The 21,347-nt window shown below is 40.6% G+C and overlaps 1 protein-coding gene across 3 annotated transcripts in view; it reads right to left on the bottom strand.

Annotated features, from left to right (window-relative positions):
• Nucleotides 1-20,495, bottom strand: part of LOC105431740 (nephrin) — a 97,012-nt gene extending 76,517 nt beyond the window's left edge. For 2 of the 3 annotated variants that reach the window (XM_089074852.1, XM_089074853.1), the window contains exon 1: nt 18,298-20,495. In XM_089074852.1, coding sequence (XP_088930978.1) covers nt 18,298-18,415 — 118 coding nt within the window. In that variant the 5' untranslated portion in view covers nt 18,416-20,495. The remainder of the gene's footprint in view (nt 1-18,297) is intronic. The other variant, XM_011646153.3, reaches the window with a different exon arrangement.
• Nucleotides 20,496-21,347: the final 852 nt, after the last annotated feature.

Below are 21,347 nucleotides of genomic sequence, written 5' to 3'. Positions count from 1 at the left end.
TGCGACGTTGACGCGATGGCTGACTCTGAAACCTGCGACCTATGACGAAAGGGTGAGAAAGAGTGAGAGTAACGCAATTGAGAGCGGTACATTTTCTTGATGAAGGCGAGTTTTCTTTCTCGAATCTTCTCGTTGATCATTCCGTTTCGTGACTCTTAAGCATTGTAAATAAACTCAATTAGTACTCTTACCTCACAAATATGTGGGTTGGACGCGTTAAGTTTATAGCAGAATTGTGCTCGTAAACTTTACATTACTAATTCATTACGGGGGTATCTGTACACAAGGTAAAAATCAACGAGTCACGGAGAACCGAAGAACTTGTTTTAACTCCTGACCTTTTTGTTTGCAATCGCGCGAACTCATTGCTCGTACTCGATCTAACAAAAAGCCATATATACCGATTCCGATCGCCTCGCGTGATCAAGTTTACCAGCACGGCAGTTTAATTAATTGGTCTGCTTCGAAAGCGAATATTAATCGTTCGTACACGAAACACTTGGTTGCGATCTTCGCTCGGAACCCAAGGGGATTTTCTCTACGAAATGCTCGGGTGGGGGGGGGGGGGGAACCGCCCGCTGCGAGGCCCGCGAAGATGAAGACTTCGTATCGGAGCAACTCACGGAGGCAGCCGCCTTTATTCTCATTTCGACTCCTGACGAAGCAGCAAAGCCAGACAATCGCGAAATGTGATCGAAACAGATCTTTCTCGTTCTTTTTTCTCCTTCTCGCGAATTGCGGCGATGCGAAAAGTTAAAAGTGAGCCCAATGATAGAGCAGAAGATGTATCGCTCCCCTGTGTATAATGAATTCTCTCTACCTCCAGATTAACCGAGTGGAGAAGATTACATACAAAGCTTCTAAATGAGATTTTTGATAGCAATAGTTATTAATGTACTTTCACGTTACGTTTGTGATGAAAACTAAGTTAAGTTCATATTTTGTTGAGTAACATTTTCTCGCATGTGCATTATAATTTGTATAATTATATTATGTTTCATGTTATCACGTTTGTCTATTTATCGACGTTTCCGGCATATCAATTTGATATTTGATTCAATATTGTTTTACTGTTTAATGGACATGTAAATGTGACGCATAATAAAAAGTATATTTTACTATTCCGTTTGTTGTTATTTCCTACACATTATATGTTTTAAACACATTATATGTTTCATTCATTTTGTTTGCTCGCATAATTTTCATTATGATGATCAACAACTCTCATTAATCGAATAAGATATTATCAGCTATTATAGCTACAAAGTAAGTATACGAAGATAGCCATTGACCTTCGAACGAGATGCATATCGGGAAACGGGGCTCGCGTGTCTATTATTTATTAACTTCTGTCTGGGAGGCATACCATGTACATAATTAGGCGGACCTTCCGACTTATTCCTCTTTTTAATTCGACATGGAGAAGCGAAGCTAGCGTAGAGTTCATCACGCTTTTAATCCGGAGCGACAAAGAGAATGCTAACGATGGAAGGCGATAGCGCGAATTTTTCTCACGGGTGTCATTTATCACAGAGCTCCATAACTATCTCGTAGACGGAATGATACTTGCATATTTAAGATGACTAAGATTAATTACGGATTTAGGAAAAAATTATCATCGAAGAGAAGTATTCAAGAGCGCTCGCTCGCGCAACGAGCCCCCCTACGTGCATTTATATCTCGTGAATAAGCAGATATTTTAATGACTCGCGGGCAGCATGAATTATTGCGCAACATTGCGATAAAAAGTCTCTTTCAATCTCTCCGACACCGTCACCCGAATCGTTCTTCCGCGTAGTAACGCGCCATGTAAAAAATTGTCATTGCGACGAGATAAATATTACGTCCAGGGATTACAAATTATTCGTGATTATATAAGGTAACATGCGTATAATGCATACATATCTATTGTATATTTTGTATATCTATGTTGTACATTTCTGTTGTATATCTTATGCGGAATGCTAATTTCTGTAATAGTTACATTATTAAATAATTTAAATATTTTCACAGAAAATACATATATAACGTTGCATTGTATTTTATCAGATATATAAAGAACCGCGTTTTTTAAATTACAATGTAAAAAAATGAAAAAAAATTTGGAATCTTTAGAAAGTTGTTTGTTTTTTGATAAGCCATGACTTTTTTTATATATTTTTAGCGTTAATGTAGTCAAAGTTTGCCAGCGGCCAATGCTCGACATTTCCTGTGGAAAGAATTTACTTAAAAAAAAAAAAAATCTCAAAACTTTCCCGCATCCTTAATCCTTTGCACTCGGATGTCCCCTCTGAGGGGACACATCGTAAGTCTAACACATCACTCGGATGTCCCCTCAGAGGGGACATCAGAGTTGATTAGTGATTATGGAGAATGAACTAATTCCACCGCAACTTTTTGAGAAATGTGCATGTTTCCCTGAAGTTTGAAATGGCACAAGAAAGCAAATCAAAATATGGTACAATTACCAAGGTATATAAAAAAATATCAGCCGGTTTTACGTCGGAAGAGAACGTGCGAAGTGCGTTCACGACGGTCTGAGCGCTTCTCTAATCCGCTTAAAGAGAGCGATAAGGAGGATTTGTATAACAATGGTATGCGAGTATGCCTCGTACGATATAGTGAAATTGATAAGATAAACAAATAATCCTAAAACTGGAGAAAAAGATTTTCAATGCATATTGGGAATTGCTTCAAAATTTATCATACTGTAGAAAATTATAAGAAATAAAATTTTGATTTTTTTGCAAAAAATATGTTCCTCAATGTCTACAAATTCATATAAATCAAATATCATTATAGTACTTGGTTCCAAATGCTATACTACATAATATGAGTCCTAGGTCCACGTTTTCGCGACAAAGTGCCGCCGAGTTGCTGATAGGTAACGTCCGGGATGGCTCCGAGTACAAAGGGTTAATAACAAATATCTCGCGGTCAAAAATATCGTTTTATTTAAAACGAGTATTTCTTTCGCCGTGCACAGAATTTCGTAGCAGATTCTCCTAAAGTTGTTAGAAATATGAGTTTAAAAAAACCAGAGCGACCTTGTGCCACTGGTTAATTGGCTCGAATTACGTACATATCATAAACTGTAGAATTTAATACGCAAATACGCGCGTATAAGAGAATTTTTCGCGAGTACGAATATGAGCGCGTGCGTTCACATATATATCCATCGTCAAATGTTTGTTCGGCCAGAAACGATCGATCGACCGACTCACGAACAGCCCTCAAATAAAACATTCTTTTCTCTGTGCGATGTTTGCATCACAAACTGTTTGGCGTCTACCATATTCCTTTCCACTGTTATTCTTATCCCCAGTACGCTTTCCGTCAACGGATCGTACGGGGTGTGAGCGTATTCACCAGCGGAGCTGCAAGAGGTGAATTATTTTGCCATCAACTTATTTCTTCAAACACGACCTCTCGATGCAACAAAGAGAGAGAGAGAAAGAGAGAGAGAGAGAGAGAGAGAGAGAGAGAGAGACATTTACATCTGAATTTACCTCTGAATGCAAGCGGTTTATCGAGTTCTCACTCGAAATACTTGGGAATACATCGCGTCGAGATAATAATCTTTATCGCGCGTCACGTCTTCGGTATAATACGCAGCGAAATTTATGTCTCGTCATAAACGATGCTATGACGCGCTACGTTGTTATCGGCTGTTAGTCGACTATTGATCATTTTTCAACGTTTTAAAGGTTTTTAAACGAACAGCGACGCCTTTCCCCGCCGATATTTATGCGTGAACTGCCCTGCGAATGGCTACTGTTTTTACGGTCAAATTATGCGTTCTGATGTTTATTATCGTCCTAAAACAGAGGAACGTACGTGCCGTGAAAATGGCAACACGCCGTCTCTATCGTCTCGTTTACGGACGATACGAGCGACGCGTCGATATTATCTAATAAAGATTACGAGTGATATATTTTCACCCGTTTATATCCGGCGCGCTTTATCCGATGATTAATAAAATGTCATACGTCAGGATTACGAACGGTACGCGCAAACGAGCATATGTTTCCTAATAATGCACAAATGCAGTTGTATAATTAAACGCGACATATTGCTGGAAGTGACGTCAAGTGGGAAATTACGTTATTGCAAACGGGATACATAGTTCCATTGAATGAGGGGCGGTCCGACATTATGTAGCAACGACGAAACGATGAAGCGGATCACTGAATGATAAAAGCTTTCGCGAAACATGTTATATGCCCGTATCTATGTCACGAAACGCGTGTTAAGTGATCGACGCGGTGATAACGTACATTATTGCGGCGATATTTATATGTCGGTACATCTGGTCGTGAAAAATGTACCAAATATTTTTATTAATCTTCGCATCACAGCGGAGTGTGTTCTCCTACGGGGGCTTTCGGCAAAACATTTCCCTATCAAACCGCGCTGAAAACGGCCTAATCTAGTCAAAATTTTCCCAAATCTATATTATTAGCATTGTACATGCGAGAGTTTTGTGCGTGGCTTACATTGCCGCATATTTCTTTAATATTATGCGTATTGCTCGCTTTGGCTCTGTAAAAAATAAAAAAAAAAATAAGAAATAATATATAAGAAAATTGGAAATTGGAAGACAAACTGAAAAAAAGTCATTAAAATAATGAAGTGCAATATGCGAAAAAAGTCGAGATCGATATCGACCATCATTTTTCAGCAACCAGTAAAGATACTGCTGAATGATATCATTACGGAACTCAATCATAATTATGAGGCCACTCGTTAACGCGCCACTGGATACTCGATTGCACGGACAAGTCAATAAAAAGTCAATAAAGTTATTCTTTTGCAAACAATGATATGTAATTAACAAGCGTATTTCTCTTTGGAAAGGTTTGTTGAAAGTTGAAACTCTTCCTTTCTCTTTGCACGGTAATTTTTTTCAAAACTGATATATACGCTTTAGGAAATAAATTTTCCAATTTATCTGTCAAAGAAGTCATTCCGTCATTATTTTGTACTACTTCAGCTTTAAAATAATACATCCTACATCATACGTCACAATATAAAACTCTAGAGTCTTTTAGCAATTTTTCGTTCTCATTCCAGTTGACTATTAAGATTCGTTATATTCTTTGCGGATGATTGTAAACAAGAATCTCTTTGCTGCGATTATCCGACACGAGTGTTCTCATTATTACAGTTGTTGCTTACAGTTGCGCGAAGATTGACAATTTGGATTCTCGGATCAAAGTCATAGTACAAGGAGCATGTAAGCACTTCTCGTCGTATATATTATTCAAAGTAAAGTGTCGATTACAAGCACCTTGCTTATTATAGGATGACGTGAGATCGAGCATGTTGCAGGCCGTGTATATAGCCGATATCGAATTTTGACATTGGAAAATTAGGTCGAGCTGCCCTGCCGCGTGGAGTAGTGATTCGTCACGGTAGTCTAGTGGTCTAGCGTATCGTCCCACGAGTCTCGTGTAAGATCGGATAGCGGATATTCAACGACGTTCCGCCATTAACTACCTATGACCGTCATTCCTGCGGGAGTACGCGTCGGGGATTATCGTAATATCGCGCGACCCTACGAAGGTACGGGATTTGTGTCATGGATGGAATCTCAAACGGACTGTCAAAACATCCTGGCGCCGCATCCCCGCGGCATTTTCCGAACAACTCTCTTTATCTTCAAGGGAATTCCGCTTTTATGCGCGCTCTCCCCGCTCACGCCGAGAATAGAATGTTCAAACTTCGTGCTTCGAATTTATCGGAAATCCTTGAAGACGCTTGATACAAATTGATAGGAAAGTATCGCATATTTCTCTTTTCCTTTTCGCGCGAACGTCAGGTTTCTATTGATTTTGGCATAACTACACTCCGAGCGTTCGCTACCTCGAGATCGTAATCGTACCGAGTGTGCCGCCGTTGAAAAGTAATTTCGCTCGCTCTCTCGCATTCGCTAACGGGAAATAGGCCATCGACTCGGCGAGAGGAAACGAATGTCGCGTTTGTCTCAAATCTAACGGATATAACCGGAGAGAAATGCACGTCTCGCGCGCGCGAGGTGGACGGTTCGCCGATAGTTCGACTATAATGGTCAAGTGGTCATACCTGATTAGGTAGACAATGCGAAGCGCGACAGCATTTGAAACGCCTATTACAGTCCTCTACATATGCGCGTACATACATGAATACATATGTACGAAGCGATTCACGACCGCGCTCTGAAATTCTGAAATCCTTTCACAGCTGTCGGCCCAGGGCAACGGCAAAAATTAATGGTGATGGTACGAGCATAACTAAACGAACACGACTGGTGGTCCATTTCGCGTAAAACGTCCGGATTATCCTTGCCATAAAATCATGCGATTGCTCGTTAAAAACAATAGGTCCGCCTTCAGTCCGCGCCCAGAGAACATGACAAATTATGCTGACTCGTCCCGCAATTCTCGACGTCCGATCCGAAAAACCAACCGTAAATCCAATTTAGAAAAGGACTACCGGTGTTTACCGGTTTTATACGAGCATTCGTCAGCGAAAGAGGGTTTCGCACGAGATTATCCGGTAAGTCTCTATAAAAATCTAAACACGCGCGCGACACAATGGCTCCTTAAAAGCGATCCCATCGCGATTTTACGTCTTCTCATCTTCAACAAAGGATATCGCAGCCTTCCCCGAATGTATCGAGCTAAAAGGAGCCGACGTTTTATTGGCGTTTCCGCAGATTGGACTTACGACAGGTATACAGAAATCCTTTTGTGTCAGAGATATACTACCTACGTCGCTTGTTTGGGATTTATATTCTCCGTCTACCGGTGTGCTTCCGCGTTGGCACGTATGTGCGACTCTCCTCACATCTCCGTTATGTATTGCATTAACTTGGACGAATGTCATCTCTCGCGTGTGGGTACGAACCGTATGTAAAACTTATGTACTACGCCGCGATGCAGTCATGCCGCACAAAGCAAGCGCTATTTCACTAACGACGATGAAGTAGTATACGCGTGTGATTAAGTCGTACAAAAATAGAATTTCTCGTTTCTGCAACTTCCGCGGAAGAGAGAATGCTGATGACAAGTACGTTCACTTCACATAAGTCATACAACACTCACAAAGACCACACGAAATTACTCTTTTGTGAAACAGATATTAATATAATAATATAATGTAATAGAAAAAGCGTATAAATACACAAGTGTTTTAAGAAGAAATCAATGTGTGCGAATATGTATTTAAACGAAAAAAAAAAAAAATATATATATATATATATATATATATATATATATGACAATAAATTTTTATTAATGCAATGAAGCTAGTATGATCTATGTCTAATTTTAAATGAAATAATCTCTATTTATTTTCGTGTAGAAGCGGAAACACGCTCAAATAATTTCGTAATCTCCTTCAACCTCTACAACTAAAGTTGTAAAATATAAATAAAATCTTCAATATAGTAGGATTCTATTTCGCGATAGTATTATTCTCTCTTGGGAGATTTATTCGTTAAAGAAATACCATAATATATTGCCGACTGAAACGCGGGCTGTAAATTTTGCTTGTCGTCTTACGTGAATGTAAGACAAGCTTAAGTCGTCACGGAACGGTGCTTGATTCATCTTAAAACGGATTAGTGTTAATAAACGTGTTTCGAGACTGTGTAATGGCGATAAGAAAAGTCACCGATATTTATTTGAAATGCCGAGTTCTCTTGAAAATTGAATATATACCTTCTCGAAATAATTGATTTACACAACGACATCTCTCGTACATAATTTCTTTCACTTGTCAAACTTTCACCGTTCAATTTCTTTCCAAGTCTCAATCTATATTCTACTAAAAAGTAGAAAATTATTTAACGGCAATTTAGCGACAATTGAAAGTCAATTTTAAGTTTGCGAAAATCCATGAAGTGACCGGAAACGAAATGAAATGCGTACGCGGAGAGGCTGGTAGGAATAGCTAACCGTCAGTTAGATAATTAACGCACTCGGCGGCACTTCCAATTAGCACGGATAGGCAATTAGCATATAAGCGCGAGGATCGATGGCAGTTTGTACATAGTGGACGGTACGTGAGCGAGAGAGCCGGACATTCGCGCCGTGCAATATGCAAAAACGAAGGACGGGAAGATCTATGCCCATTAATAATCATTTAGCGAACCCAACTTGGATAATATATTAAAACCGTTTTGTTGGGTTATTTATGGATCGCGAGCATCGAACGCTTTTAATTTATCTCTTACCGCTTAAACGGCGGGATTTCGCCATATTTTTATCTTTCGCAGCGCTCGCCGAAAATTAAATTTTTTAAATTTACGTCACTCGTTGTGCTCGATACGTTCTCGTGAATTTATATGTCGTATCAGATTCACGGACGTAGTTGTTTATCGTATTTCTCTAGCGTGCGATAATTAACGATTTTACAATAATTGGAAAAGAGGGTTGTTCGCGCTGCCTGCGAGTTAAATGGATACGAGTATTAACTTCCGCGCTGCTATGAAGTGAATCGATTCAATTTTCGAACAGCACATTCAGTTCGAGGTTCCAGGTACAACTTTGCTCACCGGAGAAAACAGAATACATACGGATACAACGGAGGATGATTCCACTCAAATGTAAAAGTTTATCGCAAACTCGAAATCCCGAAGAGACATTTGATATGCTACATTCGCAGCAAGTTCGTTCACTTTAGCTGGGAAATATAAACAATATACATACATATATACATACATACATACATATATACACATATACACATACACGTAACTACGTGTCTCTCTTTAAATATACAAATTTCATACTTGCGTAGGAGATATTTTGTGTAGGAGATATCTTGTACGCGGCATTTGTTTCCTGAAAAAGTCGGAGAGAAATAACCAAGATCAACAAACTTTACGAGTGATATGTGTCAACGATGAAATTCGCTGGAACGAAACGCTTTCATCAAGCAGAATCAAAAACTGCAATATTAAAAAAGCTTTGATAACAAAACGCGGAGTGTAGCATTTCAAATTTTGATAAAAATCCGACAAACAAATATAAAATTTTCTGCGGTATAGAATCGAGAAATTTCATTAAACCAAAATTATTAAAACAAGCAAAGATGCTGAATGCGCTGAATAGAGAACGAAAGGTAGAACGAAAAGAGGGAAAGGAATATGGAGGAAAAACTAGCAGTGTCGAGAAAAAAGCTAGCGACTAACGCCATCCCCTATCCTCGACGATATTCCCCTGTTGTGCATTTTTCTCGCTTCTCTTGTTTCTTTTTCATCTCATGATATCTAACGTGTTTCCGTTGACGTGGATTAACGAGAGATTCTTGACTGTCGAGCATCAAATACTACAGTTGCATAGCAAGCTAATTATTGTTCGATGTTAAATTACCATCGAAAAGCAATAATTCGTGATAATTATGAATTAAATAAATAATTATTAATTATATGTATGTGCGGTGTAAAAGAAAAATATTTCAAGTATGTTATTTGTCGATTATCAAACGAAATCTAATCGCTTAATTGCGACTGACAGTGCTGCAAAACATGTTTATTGGTAGATAAAGATATTGTGTCCAAACGTGCCATTAAGTATGCAAAGTAGAGAAAAGCAGTTTCTGAGCAAAACTGGCTATTATGCCGACACAGAAAGCAATCATTACGCATACTTAAGCTTCGACGGGACATTATGAAAGTAGTAAAAACAGTAAAAAGTATTAAAAGAAATGATAGATGCGCACACGTATTCAAAGATAACGAAACAGCTTGAGAAGGTAATAATTAAATAGATAACGTATAATTTATTCTAAACATCTATCTTAGAGACCTATCGAGATACCAGAAAACGTCGAATCAATTATTTAAATTACTGATTTACGCAAAGAAATGCATTTATATATTTTTTCACACAGATAAACAGACAGAAGAATTTAATGATGAAATAGAAAATTTATTTTAAGATGCAAAATTCGATTATGAATGTTTTAAAATAATGTAAAATGTCTCGAAGATTCTAACAATATCTCTCGAACATTACATTACATTCATATTTATATAATGGAAGTCATTTATTCGCGCATTAAATTATCCGATAATACATAATATCAAGCGCACATGCAAAACGTCACGTAAGATCCCAATTTATCATTCAATCATTCAATCATGAGTTCGATTTATTCAGTTCCAGCGATATTATTACGTGAGATAAATTATTCATTCATATGTTACAAATGTAAAATTTTCCCACTCACTCATCGATCATTCATTAGCACTCTTTTTCTCCCTCTGAAAATAGATTTCTAAAATATCGAGAAAAGTTTTTCGATTGTCGCGTGCTCTATATATATATATATATATAATGGATACTCGGTGGCGCAGAGAATGTGCGCGTGTAAAACGTCGTGGGAGAACTTAATTTCACGTCGTATCGCTCCGATACGTCGAGGGAATTCGGTTTATACGACGTCGGACGTTGCAACGGAGAGGCGGTCCCGAGTTGCGCCGCGGGCCGTCGCCGCTGAGCGGCCGAAGTTCTCGTGTCTCGCTGAAAGCGTGTAACTGTTACTCGAACCCAGGGGGATTACTGGTAATCTGCGGTAAGCTAAGATACGTGCAGCGCGCAGGTACCGGCAACCTGTTTCGGATATTGTTACGACGAGTAGCCGGCAGCCGGCGCGTTCCACCGACAGGCGTTCGAACTCGAGACGACTCGAGGAGATTCCCAGCACAAAACCACCTTCCTATTCTTCACGCGCCGCTCACCAGCTCTCGTTCGTGGACTCGTTAGCGCCAACGTACAGACAGAGGGGGTGGCCAATGTAGCCGGGCACGAATTAACCGATTAGAAAGATTACGCGGAATCACCGCCGCGGAAAGATAGAAACTGACGAATCACGATGGGAGCGCTGCCCCCGTTTCGTCGTTATGTTCATCGGGCACGAACCGATGAACAAGACAAGATTTTTCGTCCGCCATTTCCAGTTTCGGTGGATTGTTCGTGGCCCCCCCCCGTCCCCCTTCCCTAAAACGATCGTCGCCAAACGGAAAAAATTCATTTGCCCAATCTGCATAATTCCGAAATTAAAAATTAAGATCTGGGTTAATTAGAATAATCTGCATGAAAACGTCGTTCGACTGTCGCGTTCTGATCTTGTACAAATTTAATCTGGCTCGATTTAAAACTCTTACGCGGAAGATGGTGCGCGAGATCGCATGCGAGAATGGCTGGCAGCAGCCAGCAAAAATGAATTCCTTGGACAGCTTCATTAGTATGCATATCAAAATCAAGAGACACGGTAGTGACTCGGCACCTGCTCGTGTGCCCGTATACGTGGACCAGCCAATTGTTAAGAGATTATCAAACTTGAAAAACGGCTTGACGGATCGAGTTTTTATTAGCTTTAATGTGGATAGTTTGGATTTGAATTATATTATAAAAGTGTCTTTATTTTTTTCTCCGTGGCGTAGAAGCAAAAATATTACGATGCAAAATCCCAATGTTAAAATATTTATTTGAAAGATATAATTTTCATCGTTTTATCCTTTTCTATTAAATATATTTTTTATATGTTTATCTTTTTTTGATTTTGTTTTTACATGTCATATTATTTGATAATCATATCAATCATATCATATTATTTGATAATGAAATGAAAATAACTTTAATACGATCCGACGTACTAAATCTTTATGAAGCATTCAACTCTTAAATGACATAATTATTTTGGCTACAAAATCTAGTAAAAAATCTTTTAGATATATAATAAGCTAAAAGAAAAATTTAATATTTTATTAATATTAAATTTTTATCCAATAATATTAATCACAATACTTTTAAATATCTTAGATTTTTTTATAAAAAAAAAAAAAAAACAAAGTAAAGAAAAAAAATCTATTATATTTACAAAACCGGCAAACCCGGACTTGACCCAATTAAAAGTATCATGTCGCAGGCTGCATTTCATTGCTCTTTTGAGGCTCGCAAAAAACTCTTAAATAAAGTCTTTAAAGTATTTTATATCTCAATGCTATGGTATATATTAAGAAAACTGTTGCTCGCAATCAAGGTATCTAATTTACGATGTAAATGGGAAGGGGCGGCATTATAATTTAGCTCTGTAACCACAACGTAACAAACGAGTAAGTCGAAAGTAAAAGACAGGCATGTAAATTCGTTCGCACGTTAATGGCGAAATAACGACGCTGCGTTACTACTATTCGCCATAAAGCTTTCTTTTTTTCTTCTTCGCTGCGATACTTTACCGTGGTAATTATCGACTTTAATGGCACGACAGTATATCGGGTTATTATCACGATTATTAAACAAAGTGTGTGACGAAAATCTCGATATGTGTTTTTCACACTCGCGTGCAAGTGCGACTTCCGTATCCCTTTCCTAAAAGCGCGAGCAGAAATTCCTACTTGGAGTGACACGCGGAACGGGTAAAAAAAGGTGTCGTAAAAGGAATAAACTGCGCGTATGGCACATACGTACCAGTCACATATTTATGAGAAAGAGGTCGTAACACTGCAAGCTATGAATTGCAGATAAATGGAAAAAGGGGGAAACGTCGTGTGATCGAGCGCGACATACGAAAGTTTTACGATGACGATAATTTTCTTTCTTCCACGCCTTAAAACCTTATAATCGAGGGTGCATCGAGCTACATCGTGGGGAATCTCGTAATTCGCACACGAATTAACTTGATATACCGTACGACGCGACAGTGACACAAGTCGAGAGAGAGAGAGAGAGAGAGAGAGCTTCAGAGAAAATAAATTCGGTTTCTTCCGTCGCGAGATGTCGCGCCGAAAACACATCACGGGGGAAACACGTTTCTTACAGCCGCAAGCTTTAAAGTACAGCAAGATGTGTAATAATTTTCGCGCGATGTCTGGGGGATGCGTGAAAAATTTGTCACCCGCGTACGTCGCCGCGGGTTTTTAAGTTTTTATCGCGCGGCGGCGTCGAAACGTATCAAAATTCCGCATCGCCAGTCACGAGTTAAGCCCACAGTATTGACATATTGAAGTGGAGCCACTCGTTACCCGTGCGCTGCAGTTTTGTGGAACGAGACCCGCGGGAGCGATACTCTGAATTTTCGCCATCGCGTATGAAAGGCCCGTGAGAAATACGTAGTTCGGAATGCGCGTTCGCCACACGCAGCGCCATTGTTGCCGTTGCTTGCAGCGGATTACGGTAATATGAAATATGTCGCTTCTTGACAGAATGGCGCGAATTACGACATATGAAATGTTCGCGGTGGGCGGTGTGGGTTCAGTCTCGCCGCGCGGCGCGAAACAAATTTTATATCACGCACCCTCGCGCATCTTGCGTCGCCAAGCGTTCCCGACACCATTCTGCAATATGCAATTATCATGATGAGCGTGCGTCGCGTTTTTCCATATTCTACAAATCATTCTATAATAACGGTGCGAGCGTACTCGCGTAGACAGATTCGTCGTGCAATAAATCTACCTCTCTCCCTCACACGGCGCCGCCACTGACATTACTGCTCTTGGCGCATAGTTAAACGGAAGGTAGAAATGTCTTAATGACCGATGAATGTACCGAGAAAAGAGTACACTTTAAATAAGAGAGTCTCAACAAGGAAGTATGCCGTGCTAAACTTTAATCGCAATTGTACCCAACGAATACGGCGGTACGCCGTGATCGCGTGCAGATAATAATCATTCCGCATTCCTGTTAAAGATGGTACCGCAATAATTTCTCCCATTTATCCACATTCTTTGGAATACTGTAATTATCCTCTTCAAGTAAACCTTAACATTATTTATTATATAAACGTCAAACATATTCCGTATATCTCCATCGATTTCAAGGAAAGAGGATATTCGATAGATGAAAATGCGTTTCGCCATCTGGTCGCTATTTGTTAATCATTCTCACATACTTTTTACTAACGAAAATAGCATAATAACTCAGTTTGGTTTCTAAGTTTCTATGCGCACGTAATGTTATTTAGCATACGGAGATCGCTTAAGAATAACAAGTGCACTGCCAATTCCAATTAATCTTCCCAGAATTAGACATGAGATAATCTTGAATATTCGCGTGTCGCGAATATGAAACACATATGTTATGTCGCTTGATCGTCTCCGTCTTGTTTTAGATTCGCGATAATGTTGCTTTTACCTTACCTCGACCATTATTTCGATAAGGTTATTACGCGAGAATATATGGTGGCGGGGAGATCTGCTATTTTTTAACGACGACGAAAGTATAATAATATCACCTTTGTCATTATGCTAATAATCGTTCCTACGATTCCCGTAATTACGCCCCGTATCGCCATATAAAATGGCATACGACGTAAGTGCAGAAATGACTGTCGCGTTCGCGAGCCTTTACGAGCTTCTGGTATTTCTAAATTCCGAAACGAGCCGAGCCGTGTTTCCATTAAGTCATACACCGACGCGGAAGGTGTGTACGGCGGATGAAATCGCGTGCAAATTATCGTCTTGGCCGACGGTGTGCAAGGGGCCCTTTTCACCCCTTCCGCAGTGCCACCTTCCCTATGGAGAATGACAAATGGCCGCCCATTAGGTCGATTTCGTGGTCATTCCGTCGTTGCCCCCGCTTCGGCTTTGCCGGCAAAAAAATTAATTACCACGATGCCGTAGCCGTAGTGATTTCGAAAGCTGTCGTTGGAAAGTGTTCTTGCTGCTAGAGACGGGAGAAATTCAGAGTCTGCATTAACGAGTATATATACCGACTCTCTAAGAGTGAAACTAAATTAATAGTCTCCAAATGAAAACAAATAGAAAGACACTGTTATCTCTCTTTCGAGATATGTTTCAAATAAAAGAAATATATAAGAATTATCATTGTATAGCATATAGCTAGAGGAAAAATTATTTAGAAAAGATTATTGAAACTTGCACTCTGGGCTAAGCTATTTCTATCGGGAATTTTTAAAAATTTTGTTTATATGAAAAAAGTATGTTTTTTTTTTTTTTTAAGGGAATATGTTCCATAACATATTTTTCATATATTGTGGCCCGGTGAAAATCGTTATGCAGGCTCTTAAAATGTTAGATTCTCTCACAGTAAACTTTGGTTTATCATTTCACGATGCAGTATGTTTATAAAACATAGCACAAAGAGATCCTCTTTTTATAGTACAAAGTACATTTCTCGATGATGTGCACATTAAAGTTGTTTTTTCCAGTTGCGGTTTTCAGTTATTTACTGAAAGTGCACGCTGCGCACAATACCAGGTATTAAAAACAGATCTCTATAAAAATAAACACGTCTCTCATCACCGGCATTTACCGACCATTTTTTAACATTGTACTGGACGCGATGAGATTAATCTCATTACGGTGAAATCGAACGCTATTATTCTGCAATACCGGAACAGGACAAAATGGATGGATTTGGTCTTATGCTTACGTGAATAAACATGAAAGCATCGTTAATTAACGCGACGCGTTAGTTACGCGTGTATTGCGTACACGTCGGTTGTCTTTCGCCGCTAGCACCTGTTGAAATAGAAGTCAGACAAACCTTATGAAAACATACTCTAACGTTTCGCTGTGAAGTAATTGTATAACGAAGCCGAGTAATTTCGATCGTAATTAACCGCCTTTGAATTAGTGGCAGTTGCAAGAGCTTGCTCATGTTTCGCAAGAAAATTTGCTGCCGACATCAATATATATATATTTTACCCGATGCTGAAAGCATTCTGGAATTTCTTTTAGTAGAACGGCGGATGAAACACCATGCAAAATTTGCCTAATGAATTATCAGCTTGGTGCTATCGATTCTATTACCCGTCTTTCAGTGTGCATGAATTGCATGCGCGATTGCAATTCTCTACGAAATAACCGAAGATTACTTGGTACTTTCTTGCTTCCTTCTAGAGTCTAAGAGCCGATTTTCTGTCCTATATTCCTTTCTCTACTAAATGTAATTTAATATTGAGAAACGACAATTTTCGCCCAAAAATATTTATCTCCCATTTTCTATAGGAATCATATCATTACAGTTAATATAATTTTAAAATTAGAAACGTATATGTATATAGATATCGAAACGTATATGTATATAGATAACGTATATTAATCATAGATATCTATTATCACATTAGTAGTTCCTATAATTATAGAGAATAGAGTGATTGTCAATTACGGATAATATTAGTGCCTCTGGCCATCCAATATGTCATCAGTGTGATGATCTGAATATTCCCACATATTCCTATTACATGCTTACATTATGCTTTCAGGACAAATATAGACCAAGAATTGATATGCATCACTAAGTTAAAATTAAAAAAAAAATATCAAAAGAAATTTGTTGTCTTGAATTGTTATTGAATGATATAAACATCAGCAATCACTGATACAATAAAAAATCACTGATACAATAAAAAATCACATATAATTCACGTGTAGGTAGTTATAACATATTAGAATTAAATAAGAAAAATATCCAACTGGCATATTGTATTTATAAATTTTAATCAAGATAAATAGCGCAACAGATCAAAAATTTTCTTAAAGGAATTTCGCGAGAGTGTAACATTGGCGTCACATTATTTTCGTCCTCGCGGCTGAACGAAGCCGTACTACGCTATTGAAACTCCAATTTTTTTCTCTTCACGTCCTCACTGTGGAACATTCTTTTTTATCGCGCGGCTATAAATTTAAGAGGGACTTAACGCCGTGGTTTAATTAAACTAGTTTAGCCGTCATTCCCTTCTCTAAGCCTTCTCTACGTGCTGTGTCTACATCGATTGGATACCTTCGTCTTACAATTTTCTTTATCATTAATCCAGCAAGGTGTTAAATTAATTTTAGCTGGCGCATATTATCTACAAAGCGCCAAGTATATAATAAGACGCGCGCATAAACGAAATAGTCATGATGGCAAAAGTTTTCTAATAATCGATCGGCCAAAGTTTCCTACTATCTACTTTACTGGCTACTCTAAATGCGCCAGGTAATCAATAATGCGAAAAAATGTGATCATATTTTTAGTTTGGTTATGTCAGACATTAGATTATTATAGCATCGCTCATCATCCGAGGACAGTTAGGCAACTTTAAGACTAATTTCCTGCTTCAGAGATCTTTGACATTTAAGAGTTCATTGCTTGAGTTGTTTATCGCTTGAGTAATTTATAAAAACTTAAACTTCATTGCTTATATTAATGATAGTTTTGACGTACAATGAATGTATCTTGTAACTTTATTTAAAAAAAAAAAAAAAAGAAAGATATTATTTATAATTAGTGATAGATAAATAAATACTGTCTAACAATTATTTAAAACTTGAATATTATTGACGATTCTTAGAGATTCGATATATTTGTATTTGAAACTGCTCTTCCTCTCTAGAATTTATATTTCTCTTTATTCCACCATTATCTTTGAAATCACGTATGTGTCGTTTGACGAACATAATTACGACCACGTAATAGCGCGAGAGATTTTAATCACGGAATTCCTATCGCTAATGATATGCATCGACCTTGCGCGGTCGCGTACCGATCGGATTAAAATTCCTACAATTATGATTTACATTGAAGATTCCACCGCGATAAAATACGTACCATATATTATTTTAATTTTTCAATACTCGTACACAACTCCTCGGTACCTGTCCTCGGCACGATGCACACGCGGCAATCGTGACGTTTCAAGGACAATTCCGATGAGTGCGAAGTGGCCAATTAATTATGAGACATCGGAGAACGTGTCGCTAATAATATTCAGAAGCACCTTTCCATTTATATCTCCCTTTATCGACTACTCGAGTACTCGAGTTTCGTGTAGTCGGCGTTCTCGGGGGCGAAGCATGCCGGAACGCGGTCGAGCGAAACTTCCTCGGATGAGGTCGACGATAATAATCCTCTGTTTAAAGTTCCCAACAGCCTCGTGACGAGGGACCGTGGAGATTTGATTTAATTCGTCGCGTCACGACCTTCGACCCGCGAAATGCTATGCGGCGCGACATCAGGAATATCTTAACACTTTCATTGCGGAAGCGGATCCCTAGGAGCGCCCTTCGAAAAGTTTCAAGTAGCGTAATATTTTAAACAAAAGAACTTTCCGCTCTTTGTTTGAAGATTTTTTTTTTAGTTTTAATTCTTACGAAAGGCAAAATCGATAAGGTACCGTGCGCGATATCGTAATGAAAACTAACGTTTCTACCAAATTTTCTACGTCCGTTATTGACACACTAGGCGAGCCGGCGCATTTGTCGGTTGTAAGCACCTTGTGTTCCGACTCCGTCGTATCGAAAGGGTTAAACCCAGTTGTAAATCAGGCATAACTAGTGACGTAACGGGGCGCATTACTCACTTGGCTTATCCAGATCGGATAGTTCCACAGGCGGCGAGTACGCCGTAGCGGCTACCAAGACCAGCACCGTCGTCGTCGTCGTCGTCACGACACTCCACCACCGCCACCTCCACCACATTTTGTCTCCCTTTCACGCGCACTGCACACACCCTCGACCCCCTAACGGCTGGCAGCCCCTGCGGCCACCCCCCCCTCTCACTTCAGTCGTTACGTTGTCTCGCGGCCGTTGCGAGCCGGCACTAATTGCAATCCCCGACGCTGCTGCCGTTCTCGTCGTTGATGCCGTTTTCGTTGCTGCTGTTGCTTCTGCCGCCGTTGCTGCTGTTGCTGCTGCTGCATTGCGCCGCTATCCACATCGTCCACCGCTCTTTATCGTCGTTGTTGCTGCCGTAGCCGTTGCTGTGAACCGACCCTCCGCGCAGCCGTCCCCTATCTGTCTTGTCGCTCACCTACCCGTCGTCATTTAATGAGACGCCAGCTATTTGTCTTTCGAGCCTCTCAAGAACGAAACACCGGACCTCTAACGACGATCCACGCTACCGCCGCTATGGTATTCTCATCTCATTCGACGATCTTCGTTCGTCGTGCGGAAATCCTCCTCTCGGGTTGGAGAAATTCTCCCGACGACGATTTAAGCGCGCGATCGATCTCTCCGTCAGATTTTCCGGTCGATGCAGACGTAATTTTTCAAAACACGGAGGTAGTTGAAACTTTATCCGGGGCTGTATTTACGTCATTTGTTATCGTTCTTTTTTTTTTTTCATTCCACGACCGATGCGTTTTGTCAGGTAAATTTTTCGCCGTTGCAGAATTCCATGTGGCGTGTTGGGCGAGCGGATGATCACTGGATTTGCCGGATAAACAGATCCGGAGCGAAGCCTCTGCTGACAGGCTCCGGGGTGGCGATTGTAGTTTTATCGTCGTGGAACACAGAGCGACGCTTCTTCTCGGAGGCGATCCTCTCCGGATCCTCTCCGGATCTTCTCCGAGTGCCTCTGTTTCCGCCGCCTGTCGCGCCAATCCCTATCGCTAATGCGTTCGATCGCACGATAAATCTCCGCGGAATGGAACGAGATATATCCGCCGGGCCTTTCGCAAACTAAACTTGCAAAGTGAATTCGATGTGTCTCTCGATATTCCGACAGTCGAAACTATCAGCGCGATATACGTCCGATCGCAACTGAGCCGCGAGCACGGCGAATTTTCGGAAACCTCGCACGGTTTGCTTCCTTCGCGATCGAGAATGCATGTGATATCATTCGGAAATGAGAGGATTCAGTGCGAAGGCAAATTTCGAGACACTCGTAAAAATTATCTCGCCTCGAAGTCAAATCGTTCCAGTTTCTTCCAAGCATTGCGTATTGAGCATCGTAAAGTGGAACGGACTTGTTTGTTTGTCAGAAAGAATTGAGATTATGCGAATGTCAGAAATTTGAGCAGAATGCTTATTGATCGCGGAACAAATATCAACATCAGCTTTTCGCCGCACCACCGATTGTACTTTCTGCTGCTATATCTCGTTTCTACACGATATCGAGCAACGGTTAATCGATCGAACGATGAGTCGCGAACAAAAATGACAGGCAAGCTTACCGAGGGTGCGTAATGGAAGTGCGTAATAAAGTGCGAGACAAACAGATGTAACCATAACGCACGTTGCTGCATCAATCGAACATACAGGCTATACAGGCATCCGGACTATGACATTTACTCGGAGCGGCACAACGTGCGTCCGATCGAGGACTTCGATTCTTTCGCGTTTACCCCTCGACCTCGCATGTGCATTATGCGCGCACTGGCGAGGCGATCATGCGCCCTGGAACATGGAGATTGTCAGAAGCGGCGTTAAAAAAAAAAGGAAAAGAAAAATAAGGAAAAGACGTAACGAAAAATCGCGAAATCCACTCGCGTAAACTTGAGCGACGTCCCGTGCCTAAAGGCCGGGAAAGCGCGATCGTGCCGCCGCGTTTCCCGCGGATGGTAACTTCCGGATCATTGATCGGCACTTGCGGAGTGGCGGGTTGCGGGGACGGTCGACCGAATGACCCGTGGGCGATGACACCGTGCGCTTTTGTTTCGATTTTGATTCATGGATCACTCGTCCGCGACGCGCAACGTCGTGCAAGCGTACGGTAACAAACCTTCCCTGCGGTGAAGCCACATCGAGTCCTGACCCGCGGCGGCTCGGTACTGAAACCATTGAACATCGCGAAGAACCCTCGCGAGTCGCGTCGGCTCCCTCCGCTCGTGCTCGGTCGTCTTCGGGCACGCTCGCGCCGTTCACATCCCGCTCTGGATCCCGGCTTTGTCCCTCCACCTCTCGCTCGCTCGCGCGCATTTCGCTCCGAACTTCTACATTCAGCGCGCATCTCCCGTCCCCGTCGCAGGGACCACGATGATTTACAGGCGCAGCTAATGAGTTGCCATAATCGCATCGCGCGGTCCAGGTACGAATGCGTGAACGTAAGATTTTCGACAGGACGCGACGCGACGCGACGCGACGAAAGTCCGATGATGAAACGGAATGCCAAGGTCGTTACACTCTTAAGAATTTAATGAGACTTTGCGACAGAAAAGGAAATTCTTGCGAAAGAAATTGAATTGCTCTCGGAATATAAATTTCACCGAGAGAGAACGAACGCGGAATGTAAAAAAAAAAAAAAATGATGATTCCTAATTAAATATGTCACGAACGAATCTCATCGAAATTGATTACATTTTGCTATTCGTATCTCGAGGATTTCGAATTTTTTCCCCTCCGGATCTATAGATCTTGAAAGTCTATAGAACTCGCGTGTACTTGTTGAAAGAAGGTATTGCACATAACGATAAATACGTCCTCCAAGAATGAGAGCACGTACTTACATCATAGAGTGTGTTCACGAAAACTGATAGTTCGTGCGTATCTAGCGCATGCACGAGATAACGGCCCTCGAAGCTTCATGACTCTCTCTACGAGAACTCGCTCCAATCACGATAAATTCCGGCTTTCGTGTTTCCATCGCTATCGGCAATCGCCTGCAAATCACTTCCTAATCCTCATCAAGTAG

Source organism: Pogonomyrmex barbatus, unplaced genomic scaffold (assembly GCF_055798465.1).
Source record: "Pogonomyrmex barbatus isolate J1 unplaced genomic scaffold, ASM5579846v1 scaffold18, whole genome shotgun sequence".
Taxonomy (NCBI): Eukaryota; Metazoa; Arthropoda; class Insecta; order Hymenoptera; family Formicidae; genus Pogonomyrmex; species Pogonomyrmex barbatus.
The sequence above is the reverse complement of the archived record's forward strand: the minus strand, read 5'-3'. Positions and strand labels throughout refer to the sequence as shown.